Source organism: Poecilia reticulata, chromosome 15, assembly GCF_904066995.2.
Source record: "Poecilia reticulata chromosome 15, P_reticulata-male-v2, whole genome shotgun sequence".
In the NCBI taxonomy this organism is placed as follows: Eukaryota; Metazoa; Chordata; class Actinopteri; order Cyprinodontiformes; family Poeciliidae; genus Poecilia; species Poecilia reticulata.
In genome coordinates this window covers 5,818,369-5,838,958 of record NC_088844.1, presented here as the reverse complement: position 1 = coordinate 5,838,958, position 20,590 = coordinate 5,818,369, and the positions used below count along the sequence as shown (strand labels likewise).

The 20,590-nt window shown below is 42.3% G+C and overlaps 2 protein-coding genes across 4 annotated transcripts in view; both read left to right on the top strand.

Moving 5' to 3' along the window:
* The window catches only part of birc6 (baculoviral IAP repeat containing 6), a 76,357-nt gene extending 74,250 nt beyond the window's left edge, over positions 1-2,107 (top strand). For all 3 annotated transcript variants that reach the window (XM_081616382.1, XM_081616383.1, XM_081616381.1), the window contains exon 73: positions 818-2,107. In XM_081616382.1, coding sequence (XP_081472508.1) covers positions 818-997 — 180 coding nt within the window. In that variant the 3' untranslated portion in view covers positions 998-2,107. The remainder of the gene's footprint in view (positions 1-817) is intronic.
* A 3,955-nt stretch (positions 2,108-6,062) lies between these two features.
* The window catches only part of ttc27 (tetratricopeptide repeat domain 27), a 50,026-nt gene continuing 35,498 nt past the window's right edge, over positions 6,063-20,590 (top strand). The window contains exons 1-5 of the mRNA XM_081616385.1: positions 6,063-6,371; positions 12,337-12,520; positions 13,077-13,200; positions 15,499-15,642; positions 17,755-17,857. Coding sequence (XP_081472511.1) covers positions 6,281-6,371; positions 12,337-12,520; positions 13,077-13,200; positions 15,499-15,642; positions 17,755-17,857 — 646 coding nt within the window. The 5' untranslated portion in view covers positions 6,063-6,280. The remainder of the gene's footprint in view (positions 6,372-12,336; positions 12,521-13,076; positions 13,201-15,498; positions 15,643-17,754; positions 17,858-20,590) is intronic.

Here is a 20,590-nt window from a genome sequence, read left to right as displayed (position 1 = left end):
TGATGGGATAGTTGTCAGAACGCTGGTTTGTTAATAAAGTTTGATAATACATTTAAAACCAGGGGGGGAGGGGCGGAGGAAGAGAGACAGAGACTGCAGAGGCAGCATGTTGGTTGGTCTGTGTTACCCAGAAAGCAGTTGGGCACAATATCGCAACACCAACACTGTGAGTGAAACAACGACTGGGGCAGACTACTATATAAAGTACTCGGAGACCACTTCTTTACAAATGTGGATGTGTAATAAGAGTACGGAACAAATTGGTAACCCAAACTGAAGCGTCTATTCTATGCGCCTTATAATGCGGTGCGCCTTATATATGAAAAAAGTTTTAAAATAGGCCATTCATTGAAGGTGCGCCTCGTAGTGCGGAAAATACGGTAAGTTGTAAGAGATTTTTGGTAACTATTTTGTCCATATTTTTACAAGGAATCATATATATTCAAAACAATCAAGTCGGAGGTGCGTGCAAGAATCAAACCACCCGTTATCAGCCACAGCCTTTGTGGGAGATTTTGATTTTGGATCCTAGAAGGCCGCTACAATGATCCTGCAGAAAGGAATTGGTTTTATGTCTTAGAGAAAAACGTAACGATAACTCAATGAAACATTAACAGCGTCTTTAAACTGGAAGTCATTTAGGTAAACTAGCCACTCTGACTGCCCCAGCCTTCCTGCTGCAGGTCTTATGAGGCCTTATGAGGTCCAGCCCAGTCCTCACCCTAAACCTAGCCAGCTGACAAACGTGCTGTGGTCATGTTTGGGTGAACAACAGCCCTCCTAATAAATGTGTGTGTGTGTGTGTGTGTCCCTGTAGAGACACACGGCCCAGCTGAGGGAGGAGCTGCTGAAGCTGTCCTGTCCCGACGGCCTGGAGCCCGACGGAGACGAGTTCTCTGAGAAGAGTGCCGCGCTCATCCTCAAAGACCTGTCCAGTCAGGACACAGAAAAACCCACAGGCAGTCAGGACAGCCACTGCAGTGAGGGCCAGCTATGAGCCCACCCACCAGGCCACTCGGACCCCACTGACCCTCCCGCCCGCCCCATCTTTTCCAGCATCTTCGGCCCCCTCACCTTCCTCTTTCTGATGAATACTCTGTAAAGACTGGATGGCTTTGAGAGGGCGAGCCATCACTTTGTCAATATTTGTATGTAAAGATCTAATTGCAGAATAGTAGTGGAGGGAGCTCAAGTACCAGAAGCCGATGAGACAAACTCTGAACTATGCTATGCCCTTATGAAAGAGTCAAGAAAAACTTTTATTCACCTGTAAAAGACTGTAAACATTTTGTGTTTTTTTTTCCAATTGTGAAATAACCACTGATTGGTATGTTATTAAACTTGTTTATGTATACATAATGGCAGAGAAAAAAATGACAGATTATATAAGGGAAACTACCTTTAGAGAAGAATGTTTACTGAATGTTAAGTCCCTTTTTTTTTTTTTCTTTGTTTTGTTTTTTTGGTGGGGGCGGTGTTTTTGGGACTGTTAGAGCGGTGGTAGTTGGAACCAAGGATTTATTGGTCATTCTTAAAGCATATTATTTAAAAGAAGAAAACACACAGGAAAGTGACTCTCGGAAAAACCTCTGGAGATCCCACGCTACCTTTGATTTGTTTTGGATCATATCCACTTCAATAAGGTTTGAGATGGACATTTTTAACTCATGTTATATCCCTTTTACAGGCTCCAAATTAAAAGGCTTAACCACACTCTGGATCAGCATTTGTCGCCTCTTAGAACTTCTCCATGACTGCTTTCCATTCACATGACTGTAGACGGCCAGATCGGGAAATGTACTTTAAAGGCTTGTGCATGTGTCTGTGTGTTTTCTGTGCGTGTGCAACAATCCCCCGTGAGATACAAAAGCTGTGATGTGCCTTTGATCTACACCATACCACCAAATACTCCCAACAGAGTACCTTTGCTGAATAATCTGCTATTTCTACAGATTTCTGCTCCGTCTAGCTAAAGAAAACTGCTTTGATTTGATTTTATTATGTTGAAACAGCAGTGGGAAAAAAAAGCACTTTCTATTTTACTCACTCCTTAGTACAGTCACATAATCCTTTTGCTAGGACATTAAATGGAGCTTGAAAATATGGACTGATTGTGCGAATGCTTTTTTTTTTTTTAAGCAGGATGTCCACTTTTGCCCTGCAAGAGCTTGTTTTGAGCTTGTGATGTAGTCAAAGGAAAGGCTTTAACTGCTCAACATCTTATGGACAGGTAAACAAGTTGGGTGGCATCAACTCGCTCAGTCTTGATGAGAGTTGATGCCATACATACTCTACATAGTAACTTGCGAAGCAGCAGTTTCATGTTTTGCCTTCATGCCTCCTAACTGCTTAAAAATAGTGAAAACGGGAAAGGTCATGCCACCAGCTTGCTAGTATTTTAATTATAACAATTATCTATTAATGATTATCAACATTGGTTAATATGAAACGCTTACATCTTGATATGTTTTTCAGCCATATTGTCCTACCTTATGACAAGGTATATTTAATCAATAGTTTTTCACAAAATTGTGAGCCTACTGAAAAGTCTAGTCTCCATGTTAAGTTCTTTGTTAAAGCCGTTGAACTCCTGCATTAGTGCAGCATGGCATGGAGGTAATGGTGGTCTTCAGCTTGTTTGTGTTGCTAGCGCTGGTGTCTGTGACTTTGACCGGTGGAGGTTCAAGGTTTAAAAGGAGGCGTGACAACAAAATGAGGTAGAGTTACTTAAAAGTTGCAAGTCACATTTCCACCAACATCATCGTACAATGGCAGAAAGAAGTTGCCCTATTGAACCCTGAGCAATTTCACTGGACAGACCATGAAAAAGGGTTATTAAAAAAAAAAAATATTTACTCAACCTATGTCGTTGAGCCTGAATGTGACATCACATTCAGGTTTGACACAGATGGGTTGGTGGTGGAGCTGAAACGTGCTACAGCACTTTTGGCTCCACTCCACTACCTGCTGCTTCCGAACTGTCAGGTCCACATACTTCAGGACTGTTACCACTTTCTGAAAAAGCATGTGGACCTGACACTGTGTACCCCACATGGCATGAGTGCTTTGAGAAACGGCTGCGGTTACCCATTTCCCATGTGGATGGTGGGTACCACCTTACACTGATCTTCATGCCAGTGTCCTTCCCAGAACCTGACACGCATCTGTCCAAGAAGTCCCTTTTCGCCATCTATACCTGTGAGATGTTTAACTGCATCGTTCACGAGGACTTGGTAGGCTCTCGTGGATCCTTGTACTCCAGCTTGGGGATCCACGGAACTAGACCACCTACCACTGACTTAGCACCCCACACTCCTGGATGTCCTCAGTGCTGAGGGTAAACTGAACTTCCTGCAGTTGTATGTGGACTCCTCCCATGTCCACAAACAGATAGGCATTCAATGACGGGATTAGTTGCATGCTGTATGTCACACCCTCAGTTTCAGCAGGTACTTCTTTCCAGGGCTTGGCAATACATCTCCCACATGAAGGACCTCAAGGACAAGCTAGTTCTCCAGCTTAATCTTCGTATTGAGCAAATCTGTAGATTTCAGGACAAGATCCCTTGGGAAATGGACCCAGAGTCGTTTTTCTGCAGGCAGGCTTTGACCATGGAGTTGGAAAACCCTTTGGTTATCCCGTTTCGGGAGACAGGTTTCCAGGATGGCCTCATCTCCACCCTGGACAGGGTGCTTGGGCACTTTGTCAAGGAAGTGCGGAGCCTATATGAGCACAATGAGGGAGTTGCCCAGTACGACATTTGTTGGAGGTTGTTTCAAATGGAGCTGACGTTAGAGGAACTGTTTTATGGGCGTCCTCTCTCCCCATTAGACTTTCAGCTGAGTGTGAGCCTTGGGACTAACACCGTGAACCTCAAGAACCTTACGCATAACAGAGGCTTTATTGGGTTGGCGCCACACTCAGCTGGAAGTGCTGGCGAGGTCCCACCACCCTTAGAGCATTGGAAGCAAAACAACCTCCAAACCAAGCGTCTGGAGCGCATCTTTCCTGTGTGCCAAGCACTTGACGCAGCACCTGCTGTTCTGGGTGTTAGGATGGTTCCTCTCTTGCTTCGTGACATCTTACGAAGAAACGTGGACATCCCTTTTCCAGCACTCAAAGCAGAAAAACCACCAGTCTAAACCTTGAGGTCTTCTCTGAAGATCTGAGCACCAAGAACAGTTTCCCAGCACCGAATACTCTTGGCAGAGCTAGGGAGATGCACCTCAGAAGAGTGGGGCTGAGGAAACGCACCAGGAAAGGTAAGTGCTCATTTCAAACGATAGCACTGTTGAACTCAAATTAAACTACCAGAAATTCTAGAAAACAAATTGACATTTTTACCCAAATTTTCTTTGCACAGGAAGGATGGCCCTGTCTTCAAGAATGTTCAACCAAATATCAAAACACAACTGGAATAAAGAACTGAAACAAGAAACCTTTGGTCTGTAAATCAATTAAACAACATAATATCAATTATCCTATTTCATTAGTTGGTCTCCACTATGTCTCTCATCTTCCTCCTGAAGGCGACCCACAGCTCCGCTATGGAGTTCAGGTTCAGGTCAGCCTCATACCACCAGCAGGATGTCCACCTCTGTCCTGCAAGAGCTCGTTTTGCCACTGAAAGTAAATTATAGTTTACTTCCAGTAAACTTTTTAGTAGCAGCTTCTGGTCTTTTTGGTGGTGTGTTCAGGTGCAGAGTCCTGATGGAAAATGGATGCTGGGCTGTTCTTATCTTCCTCCGGACATTGAATGTTGCCGGGGAGAATAACATCTGGGTTTTCTCATGGACCTCCTACCCTCACAATATGATCTCGGACAGACAAAAAAAATATTCAAGAGCTGTGAATTGGGGCATCCTATTAGGGAACTAGTGGTATGTTCCATTTACATTATTTCCAGGTGTTGGAAGTTGCGGCTGAGGATGGTCACGTTAACAGCATTCTAACGTAATTGGAGAAGTTGGGATTCCAATATGACAATACCCAAGTAGAAATTCTCAGTAGTACCTCTTACGAACGTTGTTTTCAGCTGTTCTTTTGACATTCAACCATAAATGTCAAAATGTGTTTAGCTTGCAGTCACTACATGTTACACTGATTTTAGATTCACTCTTAAGGGCTTGACACATGGGAGGCAGAATCACTTCCTCTTCATTCATTTTCTATGTAACTTATATTAAGAAGCATCAGTCACCTGCCCTCCTCCAGCCAAGCAACAAGCAAAATTTGAGCATATAAAATTTTTAGTTAGTACACACACAGACTAGCGATGTGTCACAGAAAGTTGAAAATATGTAAATGTTGTCACCTCACTGGTGTTGCCATAGACTTCCGTGTGTTGGTTTCACATCGATTGGCGGAAACTGTCGTTTTTTGCTACAATTCGTAGCTCCCTTTGTGTGGAGCCCTTTACAAGTGTACTGTAAACATGTTTTTACCACAACTTGCTATTGTTGATATGAGAAGCGGCCATATTGGTTCTCAAAGTCAGAGTCTGAGAAATGTTCCTACAAAAATATATCTATCCATCAGATTAAAAACAATCTGATGGATAGATTTTCGAGTGGGAAGTCTGACTTCAGGGAGGGTTTTTTTCCAGTTGATTTTTAAATATTTTTTTTAAAGTCCCGACTACAAATAGAATGCAGCGCAGCATATGGTTCTGTGTAATCTCATTCTTTAATATGTCACATGTTTATAAAATATGTTCAACACAAAATAGCTTGAAAAAATTAAAACCACATTCACCCCCAATTATTTGAGTTATTTATTTTGTCTCGTTTTAAAAAAAATTACTTTTGTCACTCTTGTATATAATTTAGCTGTGTACATACAAATATTAATATCCCAATAGAACACACGCCAAAATATAAAACTTGAGCAAAATATGAAACAAAGGATTTGAAAACATTATCATTGTGAATCAAATTGAGCAAAGCACTAATTTGTAGCAATGAGTGACAGAAAGCTGGACGCTGCTTTTCAATAGGATTAGCGTCACAAAGTGTTTTGCCCTGTGCCCCCGATATAACTGGATCCGCCTCTGCGTTTTCGTGCAGGCACGGTTTCATTGCTTTTCCCAGAATGCAATGCGCATCTGTCATGGCTGCTTACTGACGCTTCTGTCGGCACATGGATAGCTAGAAACAATCTCTGTCAGATTCAGGCGTTGTGATTCGCCTCAGTAACCAGGGTGCCTGGAGCTCGGTCTGGTGTGGGACCGTCCTGGCTGCACGCAGGAGATCCAGCCGACGTTCAGCAGAAACGAACAGCCATGTTGCTCAGCGTAGAGATTCCAGTACTGAGAGGCTTTCTGACAGCCAGCGAGGCTGCGAAATGGACACAAAACATCTTTACTGATGCAGGTGAGACATCCACTTGTTTATTTCATGGGCTTAATACCGCCTCGGCATCCGATTAATGTTGCCTTTAAGCGGCATTAACTTTATTTTCAACTTAATTGGCTGACATTTTTGTTATTATTATAGGATGGTGAATCTGGGGGCGACAGTGTCGGAATTAAATATCTTAGCCCCATTTCCACAGCGTTACGGATTTGTCTTTTTCTCGAGTGAACACAACATAGACCCATTTTAAGAATGGACTGTATTTACCTTAAGGTTGTGCAATGAAATATCAACTGGAGAGACGTGTATATTTATACTTGCAAAATAAAACCGGTTTCTAAAGAGAGGATCATCTGTCTTAGCCTGTCTGTTCTATTCGAGTTGTCTGTTAGTAAGTGATAGTTTTACATGTTAAATGTTGTCGTCTCGTGCTCAGTCTCTGAGCTCTCACGCGGCATCTCAACCGGACCACGAGAACATGAACATCAGGGACAGATGTGGGAACATGCTTGTGGTATGCCAGGGGAGGGAACCTTATTACAGAAGTATACTTGTATACTCGGAGAGTATAACAGAAAAATACGAGTTGGTGTTAAATTAGAAAGCTCCTATGTGTCTCGTACCGAGCTGTGCCTCGATAACAGTCCTTACATCCCTCTGCGCCGAACTTCAAAGGCATGTTTGGCTATTTTTATTCCCATTTGGATTCATTAATATTAACTCCTTATCGCTTTCGTGTTAAAGGTGTTCTCTGTAATCAATCACCCTCCGTATTGGTCACCCAGTGGCGCCTCAATTGTGGAGAAAAATTCTGTTTCTTCTCTCATTCATGATGAGCCAAGGAAATCCCAGTTCTACTTGCAATCCTAGTAAACCAGGGAATCTGTTAATTTTTATTTTTACTTATTTTTAAGCAAGCAAGCCAAAAATAAAATTAATAAATATAACTCATTTCTGAATTTGTGTCACTTCACTTGTAAATTTAATCCACTAACCAGCCGAATTTGGAAATGAAAGCTGGGGTAGGTATTTCAACTCGAGCTCTTCATTTTGAATGTTTCCATACCCCCATTTGAACTGAAACATTGAAAAAGTTCAGTGCATCTTTAAAACATGTTACAAGTCACACACCGTCCCTGCTGGCTTTCAGCAGCAGGCGGAATCAAACAGATATAAAATATTGCATATATCTACAATATTGCAAAAATGCATGTTTTTACTAAGTTCAGGCCAATTTCTTCACAAAAAAAATTGCTTGAGCGTAATTAAATGTTTTTTCTTTATTTTATCTTGAGAGGATTTTAAGCTTAAAATTTAGCATGTTGAAGCACTTTAGACGTTGAGTTCATGAGTTCTTTTACAATTCTGCTTCAAATAAAGAGCATCGTTAGTCATTTACTAGGCAATATTGCTTTTGATGGACCTTTAATTTTTTTTAAGTGAATCTGTAACACTGTGACGTTAACTCAATGTGATTAAAAACTGGGGTGCACTTAACTTTTGTTTTGGCACACCAGGCAAGAAGTTGGTGTAGAGTACTGTCCTAATGACTTGTGGATAAAAACATCTTGAATCTCCTTGCAGAGATTCCTGTTTCTCCTTCTGATTACAGAATGTTGATAGGATGGGATGGCATGGCTCAGAGGTGACTAGTCAGTCATATTAGGGAGTGAGAGAACCTGCCATAATACTCTCTGTGATAACCCTTTAGAAGTTGTTGAGTATCATGGAGGCCTTGCAAACTCTCCTCAGCTTCTACTTGGATAGAGTAGTCATCTTGTGATCAGAAGGTTGTAGGTTCGATTCCAGATTCCTCCTGCTTACAGTTCTATGTGCCTATCGATGTATAAATGTGTGTATGAATGGGGGAATGCCACTCTAGTGTAAAGTGCTTTGAGTGGAAAAGCGGCATTCTGGGTAAATACAACCAAAACAGACGCAAGAGTCTTATTGAGTCTTAGTGGGAGAAATGACTCATTATTCTTTGTCAAAAACAAAAGAGAAATCCTACAACCGCTAAAATCTGATTCCACTCCATTTTTGTTTCCATTTGGTGAGAAGGGGGGTTCGGTGTCCTCTTCAAACGTTTTTGTGTCGATTCCTGCTGTGGTTCTTGGTGCAGCGCCACCACAGGCCAGGAGGGGGAAAAGTTACTCCAAGGGGTTGGTTTTTTTGACTCAGTGCAGTGTGAAGGAGAACCACAGCCTCTGAAATGATAACAAATGTTGCAACTTTGGTCCCAATCGAACCGTTTGTACTGGACTATCAGATGTGAAAATGACATTTAGTTTTCTAGCACTTTTGAATTTGTTGAACTGTTTAGGGAATTTACAACTGTTCCTATAAAAGCGAGAAAAATTAGGCTCGTGACTATCAACTGATAATCCAGAAGTTGTATTTTCTGTTTTATATAGAATCTTACATCAGTGATCGTACTTGGGACAGTGGTTGGGTCAGTGACTTGTCAAGGACATGAGGAGGCACTGTGGGGCTGGGGAAGGAACCAGTAACACCGGTTAGTGGGCTTTAACAGCCGTCTTTATAGCTGCACCATTTTAGCATAAGGTGTAATTAGAAGGAGAGGGATGGGGTGTCCACCCAACCCGGGATGGGTTTAGAGGAGAGTTGCTGAAAGTCTTTATGATAGGACTGCATGATGGCGCAGTGGGCAGATAGAAGGTCATATCCCAGCCTGGCCTGAGGTCATTCTGCATGTTCTCCGTTGTTCATATGTGGGTTCTCCCCAGATACTACGGCTTCCTCCCGCAGTCCAAAAACATGACTGTTGGCTTATTTACTCTATGCATGCAGGGTTCCATTTGGAAAAATATGGGTCAGTTTTACCAAGAGTCAAAAGTTAAAACACCAGCTCTGTTGTTTGCAGTTTTAGAGAGTTTGTTCTAATTAGTCTTAAATTTCTTGTTTCACATAGGAAATAATGTTCATGTTTAATTAAAGGCATAAATCATCATTCCAGCTAGCGCATTGAAAATTGCGTATTGTAATTTCTTTATCTCTAGTGCAGAATACAGAAGCTGCATTTGAAACCAGAATTACTCACAGCACTGCCTGTAATTACTTCTGTCGACCTCTTATTTATCAGATTACCATTATACTCCAGTTGTTTACTAACATTATGGTAATTGCTCAGCAGGAGAAACCGGAACAGATTATACAGAGCGGGACTGTTTGGACCTGCTTTAGACAGCCGCTGTTATTTCTCTGAAGCTCCATATTTCAAAATGAGTTTTAATTTTAGTGATGTGTGAAAAGGAGAGGCCTTTTCAAGTCAGCTGCAGAGCAGTATTAAGGCAGCAGAAATCTCTGGAAATAATCTGATCCCTCCCCCCAAATTCCCCACAACAGACCACCAGCAGGATTCCCAGCTGTGCCCTTGTGAGCCATCGTGGGTCTACATTGTTGCCCAGCTTTGTGCGCTTCTGCAGATTCCATCCACAGTGAGCCTAATTAAGGGTAGCTTATTTCACTAACCTTTTCTGAGTTATGAACTAATGTGAGGGCCTCTCCTTTGTTTTCCATAATTGCTGCCATTTCATCGGCCCGCCTGAAGAGGAGCGGGGGCTTCATTAAACGTGTGGCCGTACCACAACCATTCATTTCCCCTCTCATAAAGCTGGGGCTGGCTCATTCTCCTGCTTGTCCTCTACCTCTCCCACCCCCTCCTCCTGCTCTCATGGCGGCCCCTGGGTTTCATTAGATCAGCCGTGAGATGAGAATCTCCGCAGCTCCTTTACAATGCCAGCAGCACCTTATTAAAGCCAAGGGTACTGTGAAGGGGTCGTCTGATTGACTAATGGAGGCGTCTGCAGGCAGGCAGGGAATCTGACTTCATGACAGAAGCAGAGGCTAACTTTGACTCTGTGACAGAAGGCAGGTAGGTCTACAACACGGATCAGAACTTGATCTTTTGAGTCATGTAAAGGGAACCCCAACCTGGTATCTGGAATCAGACCTTTTTTAGACGTGGTTATGTTTTCTAAATAGGCATTTTGTGGTTATGTCATCAGAGGAGATATTGAGAACACATAGTTGTCTGGCCTGCTTTCTGTGTGGAGGAGGTAAATGGAAAAAGTCCAGAAGAAACCATGACCATGGTGATAAATAAAGACCCTTTGCTGTAGGGATTGATCATGTATTGCTCCAATAAGTAAAATTGTGTGGAAATTAACAACAGATATTTATTCCCATCTTGCTGCCGTTTGTTTCTGGAGGCGGAGTAGAGGGGGTCTCGGTTGTATATCTCTCTCACTGCTTCAGTTAAACTCCCCACAATCCTTTGCTGTATCACCATCACATGGCCCACATGACCAATCTTCTCTACTCCGCCTCCTCAAATAAACGGCAACAAGATGGAAATAAATAACTTTTTAAAAATTTTGGCCTAGTTTTTATTTATTTCTTTATTTTTTTTGGACCAATAACGTGATTAAAAAAATTACTATTGGTCTATGTCGATGTTAGTGCCGATATATTATGCGACCATAACAATATACATGTCAAAAATCTGTGAATCTTGCCGATCCCATCAATATTAATCGGATATCAGCCCAGATTCTCACGTCGATGCATCCTTGTTTCCCTACCTGAAGTTCAGAAGCACAGCCAGTCTTCTGTCTGCCATCTCTAAGCGTTTGTAGATGAATTCAGATATAGTAGTGCATACATGAAGGAACATTGTGTAGCGTGTTGTCAGTTAAAAGTCCACCGTGCTTCGTGGAAGACGGCAGGAAGGTGGATCTGTTGGGTCAGACCAGCCCTGGAGTTCCTTCAGCCGTAAACAAAATGTTGCTAGCTTTAGTATTCTTGGCATGCTGAGCTGTCTGCTCTTGCCTTGAATTTAATGGATGTTTTCATGTAGGTGTGTGTGTGTGGCACTGTTTGTTAATGTGGCCAGGTTCTATTCTACAGCTCAGAACACCTCTTCCTCCTTCTCCTCCTCCTCCTTTGTTGTTTGTTGTCTCCACCGGGGAACAGAATGCAATCAGTGCTAATGAGCTAAGCCGGCTCCCTCCACAAATAAAAACCTAATGAAAGACGAGGAGAGTTTCACTGGAGCCACAGCGTTACTCCTTTGTTGTCCTTCTTTCTTTTTCCATCCGTGTTTGACACCAGCTGGCCGTCTGTGTCACGGCATCATGAGGGGAGACCCCACATCCTGCTGGCTGTATCATTCTTAGAACCTAAAATGATAGAACATGAGATAAATACTTTTTTTTTTTTTGTAAATTTATATGTATTGAAACATGTTATCATAGCAAACAACAAACATTATTCAGGTCTGTGGAATTAAGAGATGATGTATTTAAATCTGATCATCTAATGATATTCATAACCTTTTGGTGGAATATTGTTTATATCCGTGAAGAAAGCTTTAAAAAGCAGTTCCTGTATTCATAGAACAGAAATTGGAAGGTGGCCTGATCACTTTGATGTCAGCCTTTCTCAGTTCACACATTGCAGACTTTGTGCATTATTTTTGCACACAAGAGATTTGAGCATTTATGACTATTCATCTCCATAATTCATAGATACTTCAACAAAAAGTAAAGACAAGTGTCTTGATTTCCAAACTTTTTACAAGTATATGAAGTGACTGTGGACGAGGCCTATTATAGCAACACATTTTGCTGGACGATAAATTGGCACATAAATTATTGCGATACATGATAATATTGTTGTTTGGAGTCCATTATCGAGTAATATGATGGTAATGGCTACTGGAGGACATTTAAAATATCTGAAAAAATAAACAAAACAACAGAAACGACAAAATGAATTATGAAGTCTCTGTAAACAAAATTGTGCTTCATGCAAATTAATATGACTGACTTTGTTTTAATTGATCGTGTGTTTAATTGATTTGTTGCTTATTGTGACAGCCCTGCCACAGATATGAAACAAAGAGTCTGAGTTTTGAATGTCGTCTGTCTTGTTTTCAGCTGCTTTGTTGGTCTTGTTGCAGAAGCGGGGCCCTTGCTGCGGGCCCTTCTGGCCGGGGACTTTGAGGCTGTGCTGCTCAGCCCTCAGGTGGCAGACGTGCTGACTGGAGACGGCAGCTGCAGAGAGGGGGAGGATATGGAGGCCTACCTGGAGAGATGCCTGCTGCTGTATTTGACTGCCCATGGTGACGGTCAGCTGAACAACAGGTAGCCCAGCACGAATGCTGCTGTTCAGTCAAACTCATGTTAGATTTTCACCAGTAACTGATGGTTAGACATGTTCTCTTTTCAATTGTAAGCTCTTAGAATGAGACAAGGTGGCTGCGACTGGAGGCAGGTGGAAGTACAACTGAATAAAACGCATGCCACGGCTTTCTGGTTTTCATTTATGAAAAAAATGTTTTTAAATCAAGTTAAAACTACAGTTTTTTTTAATCTTCCATTGTTTCATTGTTTTTTTTTTTTCTCAACTTTTTGGTAGGTTGATCTCAATAAATGTGGTTGTGATGTGTTGCAGAATTATTTTCTGAATCAGGTCATAGCTTCTCCTGGCTTCTCCTGGTTCCTGTGTCCATTTCGTCTCTCTGATGTCCTTTTCCAGACTCCTCGTTTCTTCATTCTCTATAGGAGCTACGGTGGAACCGGTTGAAAGTTTCAGAACTTCCTGAAGCTTCTGCTCACTGTGACTTATAAAAGCCATTTATTAAGTGAGTAAAGCCTTTTAGTAAAGCGGTGGTGAGTAACTCCGGCTGTTCTGTTGCAGGGAGCTTGTCGTCTTGGCCATGGCCGTCTCCTGTCTCCACCTGTTCGCTCAGAGCAACTGGACTGGACCTCCAGTCTCTCTCCACATGTGGGACCAGCTGCCTTCGGCTCTGCTGTCCTCTCGGGTACGACGCCGTTCTGTTCTGACTCCTCATCTCATCTCATCCTTCCTGCAGAATCTGTTTGTTGTTCTTGTGTTTCCACCCTGCAGTGAGTCTTAGAAATACGAAAGCCTTCAGATCACACTTGCATTTACTGTCTACTGTTTACTGCTGGCTTATTGGATTTAGTTTTCATAACTTTGTTTAGTTTTAGCTAGTGGTGGGACTTGATAAAATTTTTTTAATTGAGTTAATTACAGGGTCCGTAGTTGTAGAACTTGTTTTCTGAACTGCTGGTAATTTAACATATTTTTAAATGGGCTGGGTCTTTTGGCTTAATATTGTTGCCATCATTAAGACAGTCCCTCATAGGCCAAAAGAAATCGCTTTTACAAAACCAACTGGTGAAGGACCTATTGTCGATGGTCGATGAATTTGTCCAATCGCCCAATCTTAATGGAGAGCCTAAACACACCACCTGCTCTGTTAGACCTGCCAGACCAATCAGCAGGATGATGGATGCTGCAGCAGACCTGGCCTCCAAAATCAATATTCAACAGCTGCTGGTGAGGGTCGGTTGCTTCCTAAACACGACAAGGAAATAAGTTGGTTGGAAATGGAAGTGTGATTTCATAGCGTCACTGACCATACGGTCTGGACATGGCCTTGACCTGACCATGTGAGCAACACCAGTGTTGTGAACACGTCAGATCTGTTTATTCCACCTCCTCAGCTTTATTATCTGCTACATTTGCTAAGTCCTATTTTTAGGACTTAGCAAATCCAGAGTTTTCAGAGACAGATGTAGGACGACGGCAATTTGGAGACACAGGACAGGTTCCCAGTAAGGAAGCCTCTCCTGGGTCCTAATTACAGAAGCTTTCAAGGTATTGCTTCCTCAGAGAGCCTCACATCCAGGCATGCCGTAGCAGCTATCACACTCATATGTTTAGCATCCGTGATTTATGTACCGTCACACCGGCTGTTTCCAAGCAACCACCAAGACATGCATGACGGGACAGGTGAGACGGAGCACCACCATAGAAGGGCATCTCTCATGTTTATATTCAGTAGTTATGTGTACGTAACCAAGACAATTGCTTCTAACAGGAAATCTTTTTTCTTTTGCGAGTTTAAAGTCCAAACCCTTCCACAGACTCCCAATCAGTTTCAAACTGCTACTCCAAAATCTTAATACTGCTTCCACTCAGATCAAACATTTCGTCCAGTTGAAAGATTACTCTAAGCCTCAATCTGCCCAGGGTAGGATTAATTTTGGAGCGTTGCTATGAACTTCATGTTGGGGTAATAAAATTTATTTTTCTGAATGTCTTTTAGACATCATTGTTGTTTTCACACAGCAGCCACTTCAGCTCACAGAAGATTTCTCTCCCTTGCAGGCGGTACTGATAGTACTCCAAAAGTTTTTCTTCTCAAGACTTATCCAGACTGAGGTCTGGATAACCGTCTGGCGGACAGGCAGGCAGGCAGGCAGGCAGGCAGGCAGGCAGGCAGGCAGGCAGGCAGGCAGGCAGGCAGGCAGGCAGGCAGGCTCTGTCATGCAGATCATTAATGCTTTCATAGATCAACATAATAACTTTTAGTGTAGCAGTATTTTCAAAGTAAACCCAACTCTATCATATCTACATTAGGGCAATTATTTTAGTTCTCAATTAATCGTTCTGACCATTGGTACATTCTGCAGATTTTTCACTTAAGCCATTTTTCTTTTTTTCTTTTTTTTGCACAATTTTTTTTCTAAAACTATGGCATTTAAGGAGTTTTTGGTAGAACATATTTACAGACAAGTTTTTTTTTTTAATCTTATATGACAAATCTCTATATTTTCTGTACAGTTTTGCTTACTGCTCTTGAGTGTGGTGTTCTTTCAGCAAAATGCCTTTTTTGAGTTTGTACACTCCAGCTAACAATTAGTAGATTATTAAATTTGTTGGTGATTATTTTAATAACTTATCACGATTAATGTGATTAATCATTTCAGCCCAAATCAGCATACATTCAGTGATAATTCCAATATCAACAACTGTTTGAAAATATTCACCATTTTATATTTAAATTTTTTTTGGCTAAATACATTTTCTAAAAACTATGTAATTATTCTGGAATTTAGCAAAAATGTAGTCTGATTTAATGTCAGACAGTGAGGAAAAAAAACGGTGTATTCAATATCTGGTGGCAGCCGTTTCTTGATGATTGTAAGAGTTTAATTCCAAATTTCAGACCGATTTCTCATCTTTAGTGACTGTTCTGTAAGAGGGTGATAAATCACCTCTCACCTCTTTTTGAATATTTTTTTTCTAGAGTCCCCAGTTGTTGACGGAGGCGACCCTCTCCAGCCTGCTCCTCGACGGCGAGTCGGTGTACAGCCTAGTGGTCAACCCGTTCCTGCTGCTGCTGGCCAGGGTCATTCTCACCAAGTGCTCTGCCAAAATGGAACGCCTTCAGGTACATCAGATTTTCTCTTGCCTAATAACCAGAGCATCCGCTCATCCTTACAAAGTCTTAAAATTAATCTATTTCAAATTAAGGCCTACAAATGTCTTCGGTGCATGAAAAAATGTAAGTTGACCTTAAATACATTAATCACAGGTCTTAAATTTTGTCATGAGAGGATAAATGAATCCCATATATATTTTCTTGTGGGACCTTTCTATGTTTTCCTGAAAGTTACAAAATCATAGGTAGTGTTTCCACACACAGCTTTTCTATTTTTGTATTAAATGATGACAGGTCAGAGTTTCCACCAGAAGACCTGCTAAGCCTGGTGGTGGGGGAACTAGAACTGTCCACCAGCGGCCCACCATTTGTTTTGTTTAAAAAATGTTAAACGTTTCAAAAATTTCCAGGTGCACAATCAGGCATCGTAATTTGTAAATAATAGAGTGAGGCCAATGGGAAGCGCAGGGATAAAAAACACTATTTAAAATAAACAACCATTCTTAGCCTGGTGGGGGGTGGCAAGTAAAGCCTGGTGGCCCGCCAGGCTTATAATACACTGGACGAAAGCCTGCAGTTTCAAAGCTGTTGTGTGTTTTGGGATCTTGAGGTTAGATTCATTTTAGAAGATAATGTGTCTGGAGTCATACTAACCAGCCTTTTGTTCATTTAACCAACTATTCGGTAGCTGAAAATTGAATGCAACAGTAGAAATTCTGGATCCATCTCTGCACTTCACTGAAAGAGAAGCTGTATAACAGGAACTGGCCGTTAAACTGACGCCAGCAGACATTTTTCCTCAGAAGACGACATCAACAGCTGGATCTGGACACCCAGAAAGTCAGTTTACTGTTTGGTGATTTAGTCATAATGGACTCCTTTAATGCTAACGGCCTATAAGAGAGTGTTCTCTGCCAGATAGTGGGGTGGGTGAGCTGGCCTAGTTTTTCTTCTCCTCATCTTTAGCTGGTCATCTTCCCCTCCTGCTCTCTGCCGAAACACACAGGTTGTGTTCAGACGCAGCTAATTGCCCCCTTAAGCACGCTTGACTGGCCTGCATGTGTGAATACGAGCTGCAGTACACTGATTCAGCGAGACAGACTATTAAAGGTTCGTGCAGCTATGCTACAGAGGATGTGCTGCGCCTATACTGCAAGATGCAGCAGGCACCCGCAAACTGACTCGCAAATAAGATTTGACACGGTTCGGTTCCTCTCCTCTAGTGCTGAACAAGAGCAGGAGGGCAGAAGGAGAAAGCGTTGGCTGGCTGAGAGACATCGCCGCTTCTTTCTGTTGTAGTCAGATGGAAAAAGCAAAGCAGTTTGCTGTTTTTACTGCGTGTTCAGCAGTTTTCCTCCGGCGTGCGTCTTTGTGTCTGCTGGTGTTTTATTTGTGCTGATAGGGCCTAAAGATCAGCATGTCCAGGTGAACTCTGAGCGGAATGCGTGTCAGTTCCAAACGCTGCCTCGTCTTCTGGCCTCGCAGCCTTTTACGCCTTCTGCAGTGCTGGCATTTATTCCACACGGTTTTCAAAAATAATCCAGGACATTTGAACATGAGGCTGTATTCATCCATCCATCCATTTTCTTTCACCCTTGTCCCTCAGTGGGGTCGGGAGGGTTGCTGGTGCCCATCTCCAGCTAACGTTCCGGGCGAGAGGCGGGGTTCACCCTGGACAGGTCGCCAGTCTGTCGCAGGGCAACACAGAGACACACAGGACAAACAACCATGCACACACACTCTCACACCTAGGGACAATTTAGAGAGGCCAATTAACCTGACAGTCATGTTTTTGGACTGTGGGAAGAAACCGGAGTACCCGGAGAAAACCCACGCATGCACAGGGAGAACATGCAAACTCCATGCAGAAAGACCCTAGGCCGGGAATCGAACCCAGAAACTTCTTGCTGCAAGGCAACAGCTCTACCAACTGCGCCACTGTGCAGCCCATGAGGCTGTATTGTTGGAGCATTAAAAGGGTTGATATAAAACCAAGTCACCAGTGGTGGCAGTTGAATGCATCGGTCTTTAGGACTTATGCCAACTTTATTGCCTTAAACAAAAAGAGTCCATCTAATAGAAGCTTGAAGATGGCTGACCTGATCTGTTTCTGGGTTGCAGCTCCTGCCCTGGTGGACTCTTCGTTACATCAACCTGCACCAGCAGATCCTGGAGGCTCGCTCTCCACAGCTCCTCAGCTTGGCCCACTGCAGCATGGACAGAGGTCTGTAGGAGCTCGGCTCTTAAAACGGTCCAACTTTGGTGTCCACTGGGTTAGGGTTAGCTGTGCATATTAAGGTACATTTTGTGTTTCAACTATTAAAATAGGCAGTTCTGGGCATTATTAGATGGAGTCTCAGAGTACCGGTGGTCCACTGTGCTAAAGGATTTTGGAGACTCATAATCCGGATGTCCAAGAATTTGTATTAAAACCTTTATTGCCCCTCAGCAGGGAATTTGACTGTGTAGATAAAAAGTCAGAATGCATACTGACATGATGACACAAATTACTGCAAAGAATTGGAACAAGTTCAGTCACAAAAAGGTACAACAAAATGAGGTGGGATTCTGTTACAGTATCAGTTAAGATAGCATGTGGGATACGACTGATTGATATCTGGAACTAAAGAAAACGTACAGCTGTAAAAGAGAGTGACTGCTGGATTTCATCGCTGTTTGCACGGACCAAATATCTGTTGTTTTTGCTGTATTCAACATACCCAAATGCCTCTTAAATGTGCACAACACACAAGCTCATAGTTTTACTCACAAGAGAAACTATTCCTGTCTGGAAGCATTGCCAAAGTGTTGCGTTGTGAAATATCAATGAGGGAATGAATAATAGACACTGAACACAGTGTCTGTGAGTCAGACACCCCTATTAGGAGTTATGGCTGGAATTATGGAGATGCTTTAGGGGCCAGGGGAAAAGTTTCTTTGGAAGGACAAATCCTTTCTATTATGATTTCATAGCCGCTCTCTGACCTGGGGCACTCTGCATGAAGGAATCAGTCCAGATACATTTTCTTCTGTCTGTGCTTCACTTCCGCAGTAGTTTCCTCATCTGTGTTCTCTTCCACTAACTCCATTACTTTACGGGTTAACGCTGCCCCATCACTGGCTGCACAAGTGGAGTTATATTAGGATGGGGTTTCCCCCAGTGTACTATAAGCCTGGCGGGCCACCAGGCTTTACTTGTGCCCCCACCAGTCTTTTTAAAATGTTTGCATTTTTTAAGATTTTATAGTCGGTGTTCACATACTAATCTTTCAATTATACATAACTATCGAGTGATATTTTCAAATTTCCTGTCAACTTTAAACATTTTTTTTAACTCAAGAGCATGATGGGCCGCTGGATGAATGAGTGCTCTAGCACCCAACCACTGGTCAGAGTTTCCACCAGAAGACCTGTTAAGCCTGGTGGTGGGGGAATCAGAGCTGTCCACCAGCGGCCCACCATTTGTTTTGTTTAAAAAATGTTAGTTTCAAAAATTTCCAGGTGCACAATCAGGCATCGTAATTGATAAAAAAAATCAAAAAGGCATTCATAGGCAGCATTGCTTTCCCCTGCAGCAGGGCTTTGTTCAGTTTCAGGTTCAAGTGACCCAGGCCTTCCTGACTCAACTCCACATGGGTGGAAAATTTAGTTTTTATGAAAAGAATGTGTCTGTTTTTTGAGCCGGGACTTCATTTTCAAGTCACTTTTTGCCTTGGGGCAAAATAGGAAGGTGAAGGGCTTTTTCATACACCAAGCACTGTGGTTAGCTGTGGCTGCTTTTAGTTGTGCTCTACAGATAAACTTGGGTTGAGTTCAATTTGATGTATGCTTGACGTATACATGAGGTCAGCGTTGTGCCACATGGCAAAAAGGGGCACAGACACAGCCCCTTATCGCTGTGTCTGTGCAAATGAAATTTTCCACACTGCGGTGCGCTCCTCTGATATTTTGTAACTATGTGAACAGTGTTGTGTGGAAAAACATGGCAGACAAACAAGAACTCCTACTCATGGATATTTGCAAAGACAGATGTCTTGATGATTTGACCTATAAAGACAGTAAAATCACCACCACACTCATTGATGTCGCCATGTTGCCACTAACAAATGTGTGTTTTTTTTTTTTTTGTAGACCACACACATAGCAAAAGGCTCATGGAGTCCAACGGATTCTTAAGGCTGTGGGAGGGTGAAGTGGAGTAGTTTTGACAGTAAACAGCTGCTGTAAACTGAAGACAGTTATAGTCAAACACTTTCCATAACGCATTGATGAAAGTTGCAATATATCTGCCTTATTTCTAGTGGTGGATATTGTTAAGAACCTCTCAGTTCAATTCGATTTCAGTTCTTTGGTTCTCAATTCGATTTGGTATCGATTCAATATTGATTTAAACACTTAAATGCTGATTTAGTAATAGTATACAAATAACAGTAGAAAAGTTAAAACATGACGTTGGACCACTGTTTTTTTTTTTTTTTTTTTTTTTTTTTTTTAAACGGTGGTCATGTAAAAGTAGTGTGCATGTAAAAGTTAATAATTCTTCTTATGTAAACGGAGATAACTCTCATAATATGAACCAAATTGTTGTTCTGAGCCACACACTTCTCACCAGTAGGTGGTGGTAATTCATGCCAAACGATTCACCTCTGATAAACTCAAGAAGAAGGTGACGTCACATCCATCTGTTCACGGCTGCTTGCTGGGAGCAGCGCAGCCGTGACGATGGCCACTCTACGCCGCCGTGGCAAGTCTGCAATCGATGCCTGGCACCAGAGAAATGCCGCTAGCTGCTAAACTAGCTCATCATACTTGCTGTTATCCATAGCCCTTCTTCATCCTACTGTCCACAAAGTGTGAGAAATGTAGGAAGCGATACATTGACTAAACTATGAAAACTCAAACGTCCCCAGACAGTTTGCATGGCTCCTAGAAGTGTGTGAACCCACCGGCCAAAAGG